Source organism: Sardina pilchardus, chromosome 24 (genome assembly GCF_963854185.1).
Source record: "Sardina pilchardus chromosome 24, fSarPil1.1, whole genome shotgun sequence".
Taxonomy (NCBI): Eukaryota; Metazoa; Chordata; class Actinopteri; order Clupeiformes; family Clupeidae; genus Sardina; species Sardina pilchardus.
Genome location: NC_085017.1, coordinates 1,600,977 through 1,621,077, shown reverse-complemented (window position 1 = coordinate 1,621,077; position 20,101 = coordinate 1,600,977). Strand labels below are relative to the sequence as shown.

General features: G+C 47.8%; 1 protein-coding gene across 10 annotated transcripts in view; it reads left to right on the top strand.

The window, feature by feature from the left end:
• phactr4a (phosphatase and actin regulator 4a) overlaps positions 1 to 20,101 on the top strand; it is a 54,884-nt gene that overhangs the window by 17,860 nt on the left and 16,923 nt on the right. For 7 of the 10 annotated variants that reach the window (XM_062529840.1, XM_062529839.1, XM_062529835.1 and 4 more), the window contains 5 exons: positions 13,632 to 13,796; positions 14,470 to 14,550; positions 15,131 to 15,593; positions 16,249 to 17,006; positions 18,517 to 18,933. In XM_062529840.1, coding sequence (XP_062385824.1) covers positions 13,632 to 13,796; positions 14,470 to 14,550; positions 15,131 to 15,593; positions 16,249 to 17,006; positions 18,517 to 18,933 — 1,884 coding nt within the window. Of the gene's footprint in view, positions 1 to 4,812; positions 5,372 to 13,631; positions 13,797 to 14,469; positions 14,551 to 15,130; positions 15,594 to 16,248; positions 17,007 to 18,516; positions 18,934 to 20,101 lie in introns of those variants that run through there. The other 3 variants (XM_062529841.1, XM_062529833.1, XM_062529843.1) reach the window with 2 other exon arrangements.

The window sequence follows — 20,101 nt, the reverse complement described above, 5'->3', positions numbered from 1 at the left end:
AGGAAACACTAGCATGAAGAGGTGAAGTTGAGGATAGCAAACAGTCTCACATACAAACCTGATAAAGGCCTACCCTGTTCAGAATATCCTCTCACTCCCTACCTAGTAAATAACAAGCACCTATTCACCATGCAGTGCACAGCATAGTGAGTGAGTTGATGTTCTGCACACAGAGATACTAGGCAGACAGCGTTTTCACACCAACAGCCTTTAGTGCATTTGAATGAAACTGTTTGAGCTCTTGTCTTGGTTCGTTTGTGTCCGTCGGAATGCAACAATTACACTCAGGTGTGCTCCAAATGGATCGGTCCGAGACCTCTAAAAAGAGGTGGTCTCAGTCCGCACTGTCTACTGAACTCAGGGAGGTCTCGCCGGTGAGAAAGCAAACCTGAAACAAACCGGTCCAACAGTCTACTTGTAATGAATTATGGGAGATAATCACTGAATTGTGGATACATTGAGGTAAATTTAATTTCCTGTTCACTTCCTAAATAAATGGTGTGTGAGATTAGTCCTAATATCTAGAACCGTGGACAAACATGGATGTGTGAGGAGGTACAAACAATGATTCATAGATGCATAGTCGGCTGAGTACACAGCAATGCAAATGAGATTATTTTCTAGTCACAGTTGCATCTCATTCTCAAACTCCACCATTTACCAAAAGTGACATATGCAAACGATGTAAAATGAGCAGACCAGAGCCAAGATCACCCCACAAAACTGTCGCCCCAGTGTGTAACTGCAGAGTTGCTCTTATTCGGTAAAAAAACAAAAAAGTGACCTGAGGGAGCAGTCTGCTCAATTATTATTACCGTCATTTCCCAACTGTAAATCGCGGCTCATACGTTGATTTTGCTAAATTTCTTCAGCTATGAGGTTAATACACAGGGACTGTTAATATGGGATTAATGATTTTGTTTCTTTTAACTGGCACGAAGCACTGTCCTGTGGCTTATACCTAATGCGGCTAATACACAGGACATTACTGTCCCCATTTTGGTCCGTCTAGAAACAAGGCATATGTGAAACGTTACTGGACCAACATCTGTATAAAGCAATCAATCAGACTAAAGGTCTGAAAACGCCCTGATTGGTTGACTGTTGTAGACCTATTTCACAGTCATTTTAACATGACATCATGCACAATGGCAGGCACAAGTGTTACTAAATACACTAATGAAGTCTCTGTTCGATAAACTGTAGCAGAATGAGATCCTTAATTAATGCCATTTGCAACACCTCATCTTGCATTTACAAATGTCTGCCAAGAAAACAGCTCCATAGAGTCCATTTGTTAACACCACCTGGTGTTCACCTGACATTCTAGGAAGACACTAATTCAGACTTTGGCTGTGACCTTGTCAAGCGATTCCTTGACACTGTATACCTTAAGCATGATGTAATTTCCTGTTTCATATGCCTCAGGCTGTGACATTTATATTATTTTGTACACATTTATTTGTACAGCTTGATTAGAACAAAATTCCTACTGTTGAAAGTTGATTTGAGTGTAAAAGTTCTGTTGTTGTTTTATGCACAATTAACATTGATCGCATCAGCATGTTTTTGGCTTGGAATTCCTAGAAGACAAAGGGAGAATAGTATGTGGAAATGGAATGATTGTTTTTCCAATCTCAACTGAGTCCAACAAGCGCAAACAGTGTGGCGAGAGGTGTGTCAACCGTCACCTTGGTAACTCTACCGCGTCCATGCAGCACGACGGCATCGGTGTCCGATGGACCGCTGCCTTTCAGGAGGAGCTGGGAATCCCATTGGGATTAAAGAGGGAGAACGAATGGAGCTAAACGCTGGCAAATCCCCGGGCAGAATCGGCCTCTGTCACACAGGGCCCTGAGATCTGAGAGAAGGAGAGAGGGAGAACGAGCCAGCCTGTGAGGGTCTATGAGGAACTCCTCAGAGCTGCGGCACCAACAGTGTCCAGAAGTGTGTGTGTGTGTGTGTGTGTGTGTGTGTGTGTGTGTGTGTGTGTGCGGGGATCTCATTTTCAGGGTACTCTCAGAGAAAAGGATTTCTCATGGTTGTCAGTTTAAGAACCTTTAGGCCTAAATGCTCTTAAATGATCAAAGGGTCTTTGGAGACCACTTGTATCCATTTCAAGTAAATGATTGATGGTGCTTTTCAGCCAATGCCAACACCTTTGTACAAGCACATTTGTTGTGTAACCGAGTGGTTGTGGATGGCACCATTTTTGTGTGTCAATTCTGTCCTCAAGTAAACAATTAGGGCATCAGTAACTGATGGTTGGGACGATTCCATCCTCTAGCAATTGTAGCAAATGCAGCCCCCATGTTTATGGGGCTGAACTGATGGGTTTTACGATATTTCTTCTCCAGTCGGAGAGACAGGTCTTTCAAACTGAGTTGGGGACACAGATTGTGTGATCTTAACGGGCAACAACTAAAGCAATCCACACACATGGTGCTGTGTGCACGGTGCTTTGAGATGGTCTTATGATCTCTGTCTAGGTGTTTTTTGTTTTGTTTGTGGAACTGTTTGGTTCGTGACGGCGTCGAGCACTGGCCATTGTCAAGGAATGGTCAGTGATGAGGTGGAGAGTGTGAGGTAAATAAATTCTATGATGTGCGAACAAGTGAGGGAATGCATTAGCTTATGTGCATGAGTGTGCTTATGTGCATGTGTGTGAGATTAATTCACTCGGGCAGCATGGTTCGTTGCTGTGTAGAGCGCTGGCCATTGTCCAGGAGTGGTCAGTGATGAGGTGGAGAGTGTGAGGTTTATCTGCGAGACTCTTACTGACGTCTGAGTTCTAATGAGCTCCGGCTCACCTCCTGTCTGGATTACATCGCCCGACACGTCGGCTGGAGCTGCCGCTATCTCGCTCTCCTCCTGAAGGAATGTGTGTGTGTGTGTGTGTGTGTGTGTGTGTGTGTGTGTGTGTGTGTGTGTGTGTGTGTGTGTGTGTGTGTGTGTGTGTGTGTGTGTGTGTGTGTGTGTGTGTGTGTGTGTGTGTGTGTGTGTGTGGGTACGCTTGTGCTGTCTTCTGTTCTGAACATGGTGCTCTAGCCTGACACACACACACACATACTCCCTCCTGTCTTCCCTCTATACCCTCCCACACACACTGAATACATTTTAACAGAGTACTCCCACTTACACACACACACACGCACGCGCACACACACACACACACACACACACACACACACACACTCCCTTGCACACACTCACCTCTAACACACCCCCTCTCTTTCTTTGTGTATTTCTGTATGTCTCACTGCCTTCCTTCCTCTCTAGGCCTTCCTCTCTCTGTCTCAAACAGCCTAAATGTCTCATAGGGCCACATACAGGGCATCTGTTGATTTCACACACACATTCACACACGCATTCAGCGCTTCCCTTCTCCGTGCTCCACATAGACTCTGCTACGCTATTCTATTTGTGAGCTGTATGGTCTGTTTTAAGGTGATAATCCCCCATGGGAAACCACCAACAGCTACACACATACACCCACACACACACAAACGAACACAAACGCACAAACAAGGGCAACATCAGTCAGTGTTGAGTTTCGTACAGTCTGTGTCTGCTTTGTCAGGAAGTGTGTACAGTAGCTCAAGCAGAAATCAGTGTGGCATGAAATTGCTCTGTTGGTGCCGCGCAAATGCTGTTTGTTTACCTGGGCACATCCTGTCAGGAAAGTGTGTGTGTGTGTGTGTGAATAGACAGATGGGTTTCTGTTTAGTGAAGGACAAATGTGTGGTAGCATTTATAATGTGTGTGTTATGATGTGCATTGTTTGCTCTCTCTCTCTCTCTCTCTCTCTCTCTCTCTCTCTCTCTCTCTCTCTCTCTCTCTCTCTCTCTCCTCCTCTGTTCCTCTGGGCTCACCTGGGTGTGCATGCTTTTGTCTCTTTTTCCATGTGGGTGTGCTGAAGCTCTGCAGAGGATACAGGCGCTTTCCTGTGACACTTTGGTGCCCTACTCTGTCTACCACACACACACACACACACACACACACACACACACACACACACACACACACACACACACAGACCGGCAGACTGAGAAAAAAAGAGACAGGAGTTTCAAGCTTGAAGCGATCCTGCGATTGCATCACTATGCAAGACAAGGTGCTCTGTCACACTGTGCAGTGGGTGACAATCACCCGGTTGCATTTGTTACTGTAACATGACACCTCTGTGATGTCACTTCCTGCTGCCTGAGCTGTCCAAGCTCCACCTCGGCTTGGCTCTGAGTCAGAGCTCTCAAGTTACTCAATCCCCCCCTCCCTTCTTCTCTCTCTCTCTCTCACACACACTCTCTCCCTCTTTCTTTTTTTCTTTCTTTCTTTCTTTTTTCTTTTTTTCTCTCTCACTTTATCACTCCTATCCTCTCTATCTTTCTCTGTCATGCTTTTTTCTCTTGTTCTTCTCAAATGGATTAGCGTTGTTCAGAAAGCACCTGACTTTGAGATCTTTAAGGGGCCCACACAAGGACCTCTAGGGGCCTCTCTCTCTCTCTCTCTCTCTCTCTCTCTCTCTCTCTCTCTCTCTCTCTCTTCCCCTCCACAGCGAGCATCTCCGGCCCCCTGCCGCCGCTGTCGCCTCCCGTGAACTTTGACCCTGAAAAATCTGCCCCTGCAGAATGATAGGCATCTGAGCTCGCTGGCATGCCTCAAGCCGCGTACCTTATTTATGAAGTCAGAGCGCCCTAGGAGGGAGGGACTTAACCTGAGGAGGAGGAGGAGGAGGGTGGGGGTGGGGGTGTGTGTGAGTGTGTGTGTGTGTGAGGAAGAGAACAAGTGGGAGGGAAACCAAAACACACTGTCGAGAGAAAGAGAGCGAGAGAGAGAGGAAGGGAGGGACAGGGCCGCTCTCGCAGGAGGAAAACAGACGAAGAGAGGAAGAGAGCGTGAGAGAACAAGTGAAAGAGCGAGAGAGAGAGGAAACAGAGTGTTACCGTCCACCGAAGGGACAGCCAAACTAGCTTAGGAGCGAGCGCGCGCGCGAGAGTGTGTGAGTGAGACGACGAGAAGGCAAGAGGGCACCGGCAGCCCCGACTGGGTCTTGGATTACAGGAGTGCATTAAGGGAGTAACGCTCACGTTCCACCGCCGGAGAGACAGATAGACATAGAGAGAGAGAGAGAAAGAAAGAAAGAAAGGGCAAGTCAGCAATCCACTGCCCTCTCCTCCCCTGTCCTGTCCTGCGTCGCCTCTGCGCCTCTACTCGCTGACCGGCTCTCTGCCCTCCTCCCTGCCCGCTGCCCCGGCTGTGCCAGGGCTGCCGGCGGGGCACAGGGGGCAAAGCCCCGAGGGGCACAGGACTATGGGACACGGTGCCAGTGCAGAGACATTGGCACAGCAACCGGCGGCTGTCCTCAACCACGGTGAGTGCAGAGGGCAGAGTAACAGAATTAGAGCTAAGCTCGCGGGCTAAAGAGAGACGCTTCTAAAAGAGCAGCTGATAGAGGTGGTGGCAGCACACACACACACATACACACACACACACACACACACACACTCATGCACGCAAGTGTTTGCACAGAAGTTCCAACAGAGACAGCAGGGACATCTCATAGAGAAGCAGCGCTTATAAGGAGACAGAGAGAGCTGGACTGGTGTTGGTGGCTCCCTGTTTAAACTCCGTAATGCTAAGAAAGCAGCTTTGAATTGAATTAGGCTTAAATTGAATTGAGTGTTTTCATGGAATTGAATTGAATTGAGAGCAGTCACAGCTGAGCTGATAGAGGAATGTATGAGATGTGGTGTGGAGACTAGTCTGAATGTTTGAACCCTGCTTTGCTAATAGAGATATTAGGGGGTGTTTTTGGAAGAGAGGAGCAAGAAGTCTTTTTAACTATGGGAGGTGCTAAGGTGTTAATGGCAGTGTGGGTTCCATGTGGACTAGTGTCTTTTCCGTGTGTCCGTGCGCGTGTGTGTGTGTTGGCAGCAAGAGTAGTGGTTTTGGAAAGTTGCTATTTGTTGTACACCAAGAGAGACTTAATGGAACCAAACAACCAAGACAAGCAGGCAGGCAGGCATGGGCAGGTGTGTATGTGTCTGTGTGAGAGAGAGGGAAACTAAATGCGTGCGGGTACAAATGAGGTTTGTTGGCGATGGAATGTGGTGATTGTGAAAGAGGCATCTTCGACACCTTGTGTGTGTGTGTGTGTGTGTGTGTGTGTATGTGTGTGTGTGTTTGTTGTGCGTTGTGCGTTGTGCATGTGTCATCTTCATTCAGATCTGTCCCTGTTGCCCCTTCCTTCACTCTTCCAACAGTACACACGTGTTCTCTCCTTCAGTCTTTTCTTTTCTCTTCTCCCTCTCGTCTCCTCTCCACCACTGTGTGCTGCTCCCCTAAGGTGTGTGGAATGATTAGTGAAGGGCTGTGCTGGCTGCTGAAGGTCAGGATAAGGGTCAGTGTTGGCGTCGGGGTCAGTTTGACCGCTGCTGCTGTTGTGTCCTGAGCCACGTCCAGCATGTTAGGGTGGGACGGACCGGACCGGACCGGATGGAGTCTCCGCACCTCTGAGGCCCATTGCGAAAGACTTCTTGTGTGACTGAACTCAAATAGCTGAGTGTGTGTGTGTGTGTGTGTGTGTGTGTGTGTCGTTTGTCTCATCCAACACAAACCACAAACCAGTTTTTGCTGCTCCAGTTTGTCCTCAACATTGACGTGTGTGTTGTGTGTGTGTGTGTGCGTGTGTGTGAGAGAGTGAGAGACGGCAGCAGACCTGTTCTGTCATATATGGAAGGCAGACTAATGTGTCCGTCTTCCCCCACACACATTCTGTGCAGGTTGCTTGGCGCTCCATGTTTAATTACAGGTTAAGCCGTTAAACACTCACCTGGCTCTTCCGCTGTGCCTATGGGGCACTCTGGGTTCACCTGGCTCTAGCAGCAGCAGCTTTACTAGGAAAGGCCTCAGATGCGCTATACCATTCTACTTTACTCTCTACAGGGATTAGGCCTGCCTTACTCAAAGTAGACATTGAACTGTGAACATGGGTGTAAATGTGTGTGTGTGTGTGTGTGTGTGTGTGTGTGTGTGTGTGCGCACGTGTGCACGTGTGCACTTTTACAGCCACCATGTTGGAAAAATGGGGAGTTTCAATGTTGTCAGAGTATGGGTGTGGGTGATCCTGGCGGTCAGTTTCCTGGACACACACTGTCCCACACACACACACACACACACACACACACACACACACACACACACACACACTGTCCCATACACACACACACACACACACACACACATACAGCTGGTCAGTGAAGCGTGTTGCCATTTTATTACCTGGCCTCTCCAAGCTGTTGACACTCAGTGTGTTGACTGAGTGTGTGTGTGTGTGTCACTGTATTGCACTGCTATCACCGGCGATTGTGCAACGCTCCTGCAGCAGCACAGCACACAGCATAGCAATGGTGCTCGCCGTCACGTCCAAGTACGAAAGAATTTACACACCTCCCTCTCCACAACCCCCCCCCCCCCTCCAAACCACACTCACACACACACTCACACACACTTGCACAAACCCTTGGGGAACAATGGCTGCATTGACTCCTCACCACAGAGAAGCCTGTAGTGGTTGTTACTGTGGCATTAAAAAGCCCAGTGTGTCTATGTTATCTCTCTGTACCTTACAGTATATGTTTGGCTCCTAGTGCTGGTGCTACAGAGGTTGATCGTTTTGTAGCGCAATCCACCAAATCTCTCTGCGTCGGTATGTAGTTACAAACATCTTCATCTGTAGGCTACTCTCTAGAAAACCTTTTAGATAAGGTGTCACCGATTCTAAGCTGGTAAAACACGTGCTACATATAGGTAGCGCTGCACAGCCCACACACACACACACACACACACACACACACACACACTCTCTCACCCTATTGTCAACTAGGGCTGTGATAAAAAATATCCAATGTCATATATTGCATTGAACATTGAACTTGATATGACCTCAAAACTAAAAGCATGAAAGTTGCCCGTTTTAAAGTGAAGAACTATTAGCTGTTGGAGTGAGTTCTGTTTTGAACAGGCCATCCTTCTTAATCAACATGTAATGCAATGCATCACATCATGGTATCTGCATCATGGTGCATATCATGCTGTGATGTTTTACGAGCAGTAGGTATTGCAATATGCATCCCATCATGGCATCTGGATCATGATGCAAATCATGTTGAGAGGCTGCAGGCAATACCCAGCCCTACGGTGAACTCCTTCCACCATCTCTCTCTCTCTTTTCCCTCTCTCCTTTGTCTCCAGTCCTCCTCTCTTTATCTCTGTAGTTGAGACAGAGGTGTGTGTGTGTGTGTGTGTGTGTGTGTGTGTGTGCACTCCTGCTGTACTCTGATACCTGCGTCTGGCACCGTCACACTCCATTGTAACACGAGGTGCAGGTGCCGTGGCAACAAGCCGCTCTCCACTTCTCCGTCATCAACCCCCTCCCTGCCGCATCAAATCCCTCCACCACAGACATGTATGTGTGTACATGCAGTTGTGCTTTTCTCGATGTTTGTATGTGTGTTTGTGTGCGATTTGTGCGTTTGTGTGCATGTGCTTGTTACCTCTGTAGATGCTTTCCTTGGAAGAGGTATGTGTCTGTGTCTCTGCTTTACATGTGTGTGCATGCAGCTGTATGTGTCATGTAAATGTGTGTGTTTGAATTGGTTAGGCTGGCACGGGACAGTAACTGTTCTCCCCAGTAACCCTCATAGTTGAGCAATCTCTACACTCCCATGACGGTCACATCACGTCTATACCCGTCACACACGGTTCAAGATGGACATTGTGTGTGTGTGTGTGTGTGTGTGTGTGTGTGTGTGGGTTAGGCTGTCACAAGTCAGTCCTCCTCAGTAACCCCATAGTTGAGCAATCTCTACGCTCCTGTGACTGTCACATCACTGTTGCGTCTGACTCCGTCATACTCCTGTGTGTGTGTGTGTGTGTGTGTGTGTGTGTGTGTGGTAACAAGTCATTTTGAGCACTCTTCCACTACTACTTGCCTGTGAATGAGCAATCCCTGCACTCCTCTCCTACATACGCTAGAGGCGAGTAATCTCAGGACACACACACCCCCCCGTCACATTACCGTCATGTGACACTCTGTCACACTGCCCAGGTCAAGAGTCACGTAACCTGCACATGACCCGTGTGTGTGTGTGTGTGTGTGTGTGTTTGAATGGGTCGTGCTGCATCCTCTAGGTGACCAATCACAACACTGTCCTCGTCACGTTACCGTCACACTGCACGACACTGCGCGACGTCCACACCTCCCAGCGGTCAGCAGGTCCCTGAGCAGGGCCCTGGAGTGGGCGGTGGGGTGGCCAGCCCAGTCCAATTAGCATTGCTGCATGTGTCCTCGGACGGACTCTTGTAGTGTAGGCCTGGGATGGTGAAGCACGCTGGGGTCCAAACTCACAGAGGTTAGCTGCGGGTGAGGCTGTTTGTGTGTAGGGTTGAGTTTGTTGTGTGTGTGTGTGTGTCTCTGTGTCTCTGTGTCTCTGTGTCTCTGTGTCTGTGTGTGTGTGGTGTGAGTGGTGTTGAAATGTTCGCCTGCCTCTCTGCCATATATAACACTAGGGGCTTAAAACTCACTGGCACCTGTCACATGTAACAATTCCCACTCCCCTTAGTTACAGCTGTCCTCTCTCTCTCTCTCTCTCTCTCTCTCTCTCTCTCTCTCTCTCTCCCCCCTCTCTCTCCCTCATTCTTTCTATTCCGTCCTCTCACGTTCCCCTCCCTCTTTTTCTCCCTTTTCTCTTTCTCTCTCTCCCCCCTTTTCCTTCCCCTGCCCTTACTTTTTTTTAATGCAAGATTGTAATACTGAAATAATTAGTGATACAGTATAATCTTATCTCACCCCCAACACACACGCTAACACACGCATGCACACGCACACATACACACGCATACCCTGCCCCTTGCTCTCTGCTCTCTCTCTCTTCCTTCCTCCGTCTCTCTCTGCTCTCTCGCTTCCTTCCTCCCTCTCTGCTGTCTACCTCACTCTCTTTGTCTCTCTCTCTTTCTCTCCTGTGCCGTGGTTTACACTCCACAGAGTTTTCAAATCCCAAATTGTAATGCATCCTGAGAGAGATAAGTGCTCTAATACAGAGGATATTAAAGTCTCTCCTAGTCATTGTCTCTCTTCTTGTCTTGAAAAACCTGTACGCTCTACTTTCAATTAGATACCAGCTGATTTAGGCTTAAGATTAGTCTACAAACTCAAGAGCACAGCTCAAGAATTTGGCTCGGATGACTTCCTTCTCTCTCTCTCTCTCACACACACAGACACACACACGCACACACACACACACACTCAAACAAACTTGCTCTTTCTCTATCAAACACATGCACACGTTCACTCTCTCTCTTTCTCTTTCTCTCTGTCTCTCTCTCTCTGTCACACACATTCTCTCTCACACACCCGCATGCTAAGCTGCCAGAGGGCTTTGCCAGTGGTGGGATATGAGCTGGCGTCTCTCTGGCCAGTGTAACGTGGTCTGTCTTGCCCTGCGCCTCCCCACCTTGTCCTTCATCTCCCGACCTGTTCCTCTCCCGCTCTTTCTTTCTCTCTTTCTCTTTCAGTCTTTATCTCTTGCTTTCTACTTTACATGCTACATTATTTACACCCATAGTGATTGGCATGGTATTGGACACTGTACTTTCTAGCATGCTGTTCATTATCGAAAGCTGCACACACTCTCTCACTTTCCCTCCCTCTCTCTCTCTCTCTCTCTTTCTTTCTTTCTTTCTTTCTTTCTCCCTCCTTCGTTCCTTATCCATCTCTTGTCGTACTCCCACTTCATATCAGTCAGCCGTTACCACCCCCATCCTCCCTTGCTGTTTGCTCAGTCACTCTGTTACACTGTGTGCCACAGCAACGTGATACAATACCACACACTTGTAAAACATGAAAATGCTCAAATACAGTATGTTCCTGGCTTCTCTGTTCCGTTCTGTGTGTCTCTGTACGTGCTTTGTATTTGTCTACTTTTTTTAAGTGTGTGTGTGTGAATGGGGCTGGAGTTGCCCATTGGCCGTAGTGCAGTGTGTGACCTCAGCAGTACCCAGGGGTCCCTGGCCCATGTGTGGCTTCTGGTTTTTATTTAGAACAGACCGCCGTCAGGGTTCCAGAACACTCTTTCCGTTAGTAAAACCCACCCAGCCCAAACGTCATGGCAGCCTTTCCCTCTGGCTCTTTTTGCCAAAAAGATATATATATATATAGATAGATATATAGATATCTATACCCAATGCGGCTAATACACAGGTAGGGATGCACAAATTCATATCAGAAGGTAAATGTTGTGTTATGAAGGCCTGACATACTTGAACATGATTCAGTTATTTTTTGTTATGAATGTTTTTGTATCACTCTACTAAAGTGAATGATTGATAATAAAACATATATAAACAAGCAAAGGAAAAAAAATGTCTTACAGCATCGGTATCAACCCAGAATTTCACAATCGATGCATCCCACACAGACTGTTACTGTAACTGCAGCCATAAATAGTAAGTGCTTTGTCTTGTGAGGGCCTTGCCTGTCATTTTGTGATGGTTTTTGAGTACGACTCATCTGTCCGGTATTGGTGACTAGGTGAGTCAGTGTGGTGTCCACCCATCCATATCTCCCCCCCTCCTTTTCCCTCCCTCTCCCTTGTTCAGTTCTCTTGGGTCATGGCCACTCCCATGGGCGGGTGTGTGTGAGGAAGCATGCTCCCATGATTCATAGTATCACCTGTTGGCGATGTTAGCTTTGCCATGGTTTGGGTTTATTAATAGACTGACGCTCCTTGTCGAGTCAACACATGCTGTTGGGTGGTGGTGGAGGTTGTGATGTCATAAACGTAGGTCATGACGTGCCTGTTTTTATTGTGGTGTTTATACCGGTGTGTGTCTGTCGAGTCGAACGTCCCGGTTGGTGTCCACGTTAAGGTTGAATAAATGTGTTTTGTTACGTTGTATTATGTATGCAACATATGCATGTTACCAACGGGAAATCTAAATAACCCTACCAACATACGTCTCGCAGATAACATGGCACTGTGAGAGCTATCATAGCGAATAATGAATAAATTGATAGATAAATAAATACGTAAAAGTATGTCTTAAAAATGGGTGAAATGAGACTTATCTGACAATAAAAACAACACATTGGCGTTTGACAAAGCAGCTAGTAAGTAAAGTGCCCCCTTTTAAGTAAAGTTTCCTCTTTTTATATAAAGCAAGGTGCTGTGGCTGGCAGTGTGAAAGAGTTCATCAGTCTGGCAGTGTGCGGGTAGGATCTGTGCTTCAGGCTCATAGCTGTAGTAATGTAGGCCACTGCTGACTGGGACCAGTGCTGTCATCTGAAATGACTCTGCGCAGGTGGAGTTACTCAGCAGTTCGGCGATATGGCCAAGGGTGTGAAGAGTTGTGTGCTTTCAGTTGGGTGCCAGCCTTTCTGTCATCTGCCTTTTCGTTTAACATGCCACAGCAGCTTTTTCCTCTTTTTATATTTACTTTGTAAACTATTATAGCTATTGTTCTCTTCTCCTTTTCTTACTTTTGTTTATGTAAAGTACATTGAATTAGCCCTGGGGACAAAATAATGTGCTATAGAAATAAACTTGCCTTGCCTTTCCTCAGGTTTTATGAAGTCAGTCACGCTACCCTGCCGTGTGTGTGTGTGTGTGTGTGTGTGTGTGTGTGTGTGTGTGTGTGTGTGTGTGTGTGTGTGTGTGTGTGTGTGTGTGTGTGTGTGTGTGTGTGTGTGTGTGTGTGTGTGTGTGTGTGTGTGTGTGTGTGTGTGTGTGTGTGTGTGTGTGTGTGTGTGTGTGTGTGTGTGTGTGTGTGTGTGTGTCTTCATGCTATGAATTAACCCACTCTGTGGAATCTGCCACTGGGCTACTAAAAATGACATGAAATGACACGTCCCGTTATCTGATGAATGTCCCCTCAATGCTCCCCCACAAGCTAAATTAAAGAGCCAGCAGCTAAATTCAACAGCCACATCTGAGGAAAAGGCTTGTGTCCCCGAAATATCACATCACGTGTGGGGGCAGAATAAACCATTAATGGAGATTGCGAGCTGCGTCCTGGACAGAGTGAGGACTCTCTCTAAGTGTTTCTCTAAATTAAACCGTCACACATGGCTTTGCACTTCTAATTCCGTGGGAACAACTCCAATCCTGAGCCGGCCTGATATATTTGCTCATTGCTGTGCTAGCTTGCACGTTGCTCTTAGTTTATAGCAATGCTAATATTAAACTGGGATAAATCAGGCAAGGGGAAGCTAGCCTAGCATGCCAGCTGTGGATGGCTTTAGCATGTGGGGTTTAAATGTCAGCTGTTTCAGATTTTGATGAGTTGTTCAGTTTGTCCTTGGAAAGCACCAGATGATGGCCATGAATGTCGATTGAGTGATTAGGCGTGTTTAAATGGGTACTCTAAGTGGGCGGACAATTCTGATTTACTCAGTACTCTTATGAAGTGTGAAGTTCTATATCAGGTGCTGTAACCTATACCCTATGTGTAGTGCACACAATAATCTCTCTCTCTCTCTCTCTCCCTCCCCATCTCTCCCTCCCTCTCTTTACATTCCTCCCCAATCTTTCTTTCGTTCCGTCTATTTTTGTCGTTCTCCCTCCCTTGTTCAGATGATGAAGTCGACCAGCAGCATGGCACGGCGGGCAGCAATGGAGGTCACCCGGGAGACGTCCCGACCAAGAGCAAGGGCAAGTTCTCCAGCTTCGGCAAGATCTTCAAGCCCTGGAAGTGGAGGAAGAAGAAGAGCAGCGAGAAGTTCAAGGAGACTTCTGAAGGTGACTGCACTGCTCTGATTGAGGATGATGATGAAGAGGATGATGATGATGATGACGATGATTATGATTATGATAATAATGATGAGGATGATTATGAGGATGATGATAATTATGAGGACGAGGATGAGGATGATGATGGTGATGATGATGATGATTGAGGAGAATGGCAAATGTACAGTCCTTTAAAGTAGCATCGCATGTAGCACACAAACATACCACTCAGATAATCAAGAATATAGTGATGTCCATTTAGGGCAAAATAACAAAAAGCGTATCACCAATAGCAATATTTCCATGATGGTGGTGATAATGAAAATGTGGCTCGTAAAGGAGAATCCATTTTTGTAAAGATGCCACCAGGGTGTAGCACTGTAGCTACTTTTTCCCCCGTACCGACAGTACTCGGTGACTTGGCTGGAGTTCTCCTGTGCTATGCTACCTCCTCTACCAAGCACCTGGAGAGAGACAAGAGGGAAAGAGTACTGTATCACATTTGGCAGCACTGATGGAGAAGGACAAAAGCTCAGGCTCAAAAATTATTATATTCTCACTGAGATAGAAGTAGGGAAAGCTGCTGCTTCTGATGGATTGGAGATCTAATCTCTCTTTCTATCTGTCTCTCTTTCACTCTTTTTTCTCTCTCTCTCTCTTGCTCTCTCCTCCTCATCCTCAGTGCTGGAGAGGAAGATCTCCATGAGGAGGTCCAGGCAGGAGCTGATTGAGCGGGGTGTTCTGAAAGATATCCCTGAAAACGGTAGGTGTGGTGACGGGGGCAGTGTCATTCCTGTAGCATGGCTGCTGGATCATCGCCTCTGTTGTATGCACGTGCATGTGTAGCCATAGTCCTCTCCTACAGCATGTTTGTGTATGGATTTACATTCACATTTATTCCTTAATTGTTAACCCTAACTTGTCATAATACAAAAACGATTGACACTTAATGACAGAATGTTATGTCATGGACGTTTATGAGTCGTTTATAATGTTTGACACATTAATGACAGGTAATTTGTATGGTAGGAGCAGGCTTCACTAAGTCTCTTGGTTTGTTTTTGAGAGTGCTAGACCGAACTTATATGTTTACTAAGAAAAGGAAAAAAGGTTGCACTTTGCATTTAAACGTGTTTTTTTTATTATTATTGCACAGACGCGTTTCGGCTTAGCGCCTTCCTCAGTGTGCTCAAAACATTCATGACAGGGTCATGTCACTCTTATGTAGAAAGACTTTGAAAATGTCAGATAACTTCATGGAACAGTCATGGCAAATGTTCAGCTCTGCTTCACTTTTTGTCATTGAGGTTACTCAGTTGTGTGTTTGTGTGTGTCTCTTCCAGAAACAAACAATGCCAACCACTCCAAGGGGCCGCCATCAACCAAGAACGGCCATGCCATGGTTGGCGACCGTGACCGGGAACGGGAACGTGACCGAGATCGGGATCGGGATGACCGGTCCTCGGTGTTCGGGGGCTCAGAACCGGCCCGTGTCAATCCCACCTGGCTCTCCCAGGACGAGCGCAAGAGCAGCCTGGTCCCCGAGCCGGACCGCCACAGCCTGCTGCCCCCCGCCGACGAGCGCCGCGGGCGCACCCCGTCAGACGCCGCCTCCGAGCGCAAGAGACGGGCGCCGCCGCCGCTGGACGTGGACGCCCGCATGCGCATCCACTCGGACATGGACCTGCCCAGCCGCATCGGCGGGATCCAGGACGGCGAGGACGGGAGACGGGCCGCATCTCTCCCCCGCGGGGGCCCCGGCCTGGAGGACGGACGCACCAGGAGGGACGAGCGGAAAGAGGACAGGTCAGTGTCCCTGCTGATTTATCCACAATGACCACTGTCATGTTGCCACCTAGTGTGCACTGTGGTGTCTGGATACTGAAGCATATTTTTTTCCCCCAAAGCCAGATATCTCTAACTTTTTGTGAGAGATGTACATATATGTTTTTATCACCTTAACAATGGGATTCTCTTCTCTGATTGGCTGATAGGGTGGCCATTAACTTCGTATAACAGACTACCTTTGAAGTAGTTCAAATGTGTTGCCCGTATCACACTTGAATATGAATTCTCCAAACTCGAAGTGTAAATTAACGGTCAGGTTGCATCCAAGCTGAAATACAGACGTTCAGAACATAGTAACATTGTAGCATATGACGGAGGTGGATTGTAGCTTGTTGGATGGCATGTAGGCTATAAAAATAGTGATCTTTCAAAGTTAAAGTTCATCAGAGTCCTGGGATATGCCCGCTTATGACCTGTTCGATGGAAATAATTGCTAGGCGGAGGTCACCTCGTCAGCCGTTATCCCAAAACTGGTATACGTTTATATGGATGGTGTATTATATATTGATATGTTAATGGTATCTATTCCTTTTTTTATCTATTTATTACTGACTGCTGTGTTGCCAGCCAGATTGCCTCTAAAATGTGGCAAATTTACTCTACTGTGTTGTAGGAGAGACGAGCGCAGAGAGAGAGACGACAGGAGGGACGACAGAAGAGATGACCGAAGAGATGACCGCAAGGACGACAGACGAGAATGGAGGGATGAGAGGAAAGAGGACAGGAGAGATGAGAGAAAAGACGAGAGAAAAGAGGACAGGAGAGATGAGAGAAAAGAGGACAGGAGAGACGAGAGAAAAGAGGACAGGAGAGATGAGAGGAAAGAGGACAGGAGAGATGAGAGGAAAGAGGACAGGAGAGACGACCGTAGAGACGATCGGGGAAGGAGGGACGACCGCGACGAGAGAGACCGACGAGCAGACCGGAGGGAGGAGCAGGACCCTCGATACCGACGCCGAGACGAGCGCTCGGACAGAGACGACCGGGACCGACGAGATCCCCGAGGAGAACGAGAGGAGCGGGACCGAGACCGACGGGAGGATAGAGAGCGACGAGACGAACGAGAGCGAACGAGAGAGGAGCCCGAGAGGCGGGAAGAGAGCGAGAGAAGAGAGGACCGAAGGGACGAGAGGGACAGGAAGGACTGGAGAGGAGAGAGGGATGAGCGCGAGAGGAGAGGAGAGAGGGATAGAAGAGACGAGAGGGAGAGGAAGGAGCCGCGGAGGCCGCACTCTGAGATGGACCCCAGGCCCGGCCTGCAGAAGAGCGCCTCGGAGGAGGGCCAGAGGCAGAGGCCGGCCTCGGAGGCTGACCGCAGGACCACGCTGCCCCGACACATGGCCATCGCCGAGGAACCCAGGGAACGCTCAGGTGAGGGAACACACACACACACACACACACACACACCAACACACTCACTCAGACACTCTTTCACACGCACACACAAATAAACAACTCATGCATTACTGAGGAAGTATGAGGATGCACAGGTGAAACACACATACACACACATAACACCTACTGAAATGAATTGCTGAGAAGAGCAATAAGCCAACAGGTGAGAAGGTGCATATGTGCACACACACACACACACACACACACACACACACACACACACACACACACACACACACACACACACACACACACACACACACAGACAGCCCCAAGCTCTTTCTGTAGAAGAGATTAACTCACATACTGGCATTCCCACCTAAACATTCATAAAAGCGCCGACCTTTCTACTTTAACGTTAATGTCACGCAACAGTCAACACACCTCCTCCAACTCCAGCCAGTCAACTCAACCAAAAAAGCAGAACAAATCTGTCCAACCATTCCCCTACACCTTATTAATCCATGAGTCTCTTTAGCCGCTGAGTGCTTGTCCTCGGTCAGTGTGGAGTAGCCGTAATTGTTCCGTTTCCACCTGAACTCAGAGGAGTATGCGGAATGTGCCGGAGTTCCCTCCCAGCTAAGCCCTCCGAAAGCTGCTTAAGCTCCTGCCTTGAGGAACCGCTCAGCTTGAACTGTGCTCTTCTCACATGCTGCTGAGCTGTGTGTGTGTGTGTGTGTGTGTGTGTGTGTGTGTGTGTGTGTGTGTGTGTGTGTGTGTGTGTGTGTGTGTGTGTGTGTGTGTGTGTGTGTGTGTGTGTGTGTGTGTGTGTGTGTGTGTGTGTGTGTGTGTGTGTGTGTGTGTGTGTGTGTGTGTGTGTGTGTGTGTGTGTGTGTGTGTGTGTGTGTGTGTGTGTGTGTGTGTGTGTGTGTGTGTGTGTGTGTTCTCCCATGAGTGTATTTGCTGTGTTATATTATGTAGCTGTGTTTCTTTACCTTTAGTTTGCTCATGAGAATACTTTAGCATGATGTTTTTTCTCTCCTTTCTCCCCGTTCTTCTATGTGTATGTGTGTGTGTGTTTGTGTTTGTCTGTCTGTGTGTGTGTTTGTGTTTGTTTGTGTTTATGTGTTGTTTGCGTGTGTTTACACCTAATCCTGTCCTTATGCGTGTGGCCATTCTCTTGTTTGTTTGTTTGTTTGTTTTGTTTGTTGATTATGTGATGAATGATCTAATGCATGTGTAAACGTTTGTGTGTGTGTGTGTGCGTGTGCGCTGTGTCGTGCTCACTGTATTGTGCTTGTTCCACACTGCTTTAATGTTGCATGTTGCTTCTGTGCCGTGTTCATGATGGTGTCTGTGCTTCACCTGTGCTGTTTGTGTGTGTGCTGTTGTGTTTTTATGTGTCGTATGGTAATCTGTGTGTGTTTCTGTGTTTTGTGTTGTGTGTGTGTTGTGTGTGTGTGTGTGTTCTGTGTGTGTTGTGTGTGTGTGTGTGTGTGTGCATGGCATGCTGTGTGTTGTGTGTGTGCCTCCTGTCCTGCCGTAGGGTCGCTTGGCGTGCGCTTTGTTCCTGAGCCCAACCCTGGACCTGGACGCGACTCCCTGAAGGACCCTGCGGGGGGTCAGCACCCTCCCAAGCAGGCCATGCTGCCGCCCAAGTGGCTGATGTCGTCCAGCGACCAAACGGGCACGCCCCCCGGTTCCTCCGCCTCTTCGGCCTCCTCCTCATCCTCCTCGTCCTCCGCACCCCCCATCGCCAAGCCCCCGCCACGCACCGTGTCTCTGCTGCTGCCCAGCGATGCCCCCACTCCCACCCCGCCCCCGCACGCAGGCGATCAGGACGCCCCCCCTCCTTCTTCTGCCCCTGTGCCCGCTGCTGTGCCCATCCCTGCCTCCCATCCCAAACAGCCCCCGGTGCCCCCGCCCAAACCCACCAATCGCAACAGCAACCCCGCCCTGCTAGGTGAGTGTGTCCCACTTCGCCTGGTTGGTTGGTCGTTGTTGTTGTTGTTGTTGTTGTTGTTGTTGTACTCACCACGCCAGTCTCTGATTGGCTGATCGGTGACTCCGCTCTGCTGCAGCAGCAGCCTACTGCAGCACTGTGATGTCTTGTGATGTGACCTTGATGTTGCTGCTTCAAGTCCGCTCTAGCTCAGGAAAAGTGATGTAATAGCTGGTGCCCAGCCAACAGAAGCAGCGTGTTTAAGTTATGGTTATAGTTATGGTGGTGGTGCTTAGCAGACGCTTTTGTCCAAAGCGACATACAAACAAAACAGCACAATAATTCAATTTAGCTGTTGATCATACTATAGTGTCGACTAAAGAGAATAGCTACTTAAACGATAAACAGTGTCAATATGCGCAATCCAATGAAAATAAAACAATGACTAAGTTAAGATTAAAGGGCCGTTCACACCAAGAACGATAACGATAACGATAACTATAACGATAACGATAAAAGCGTCCACACTGGCCAACGATAAGAAAAGTCTCCTCATGTTAATGAATGTGATGGCTAGAATATTATTGGTTCTGATTGGCTGTTAGCTTTTTATCGTTCTCAAAATCGCTCTGATAGTGATCAACAACGATATCGTTCTTCATGTCGTTATCGTTATAGTTTATGTGTGAACGTTGTCATTCATATTAACGAGAGCGATATGTGTTTATAGTTATCGTTATCGTTATCGTTCTTGGTGTGAACGGGCCTTAAGTCAAGATGTAGCGCTACAGGCCGTCCTTTATATCTATATACAGTATAATCTATAGGTGTGGGTTTTTGAACATTCAAGGTTCTTCTAACGTTCTATGTTGAATTCAATGAACCCAGATATTCTGAGTTTTCCAGCATTCCTGTCCCACGGGTGTGACTGCGCACCTGTAAAGGTTAGGTAGCCGTTCTGTGGTGTGGTGTTGTAGTGTGCATTCTTAAGTGTTCCTTCCTCCTAAGCTACATTAGTGAAGAGCTGCCGCTGTAAAACATCCCAACTTTAGTCTGTCCCATAAGCAAAGCTGTTGTTTCATAGTTCTCCGTGAAGTGTGTAGTTACAGGTGCTCTTCCAATGAAAGGTGTGTCCTTACCTGCCCTGCAGGTGTGTGTTAATTTTCACATTCCTCCCCACGATGCGATG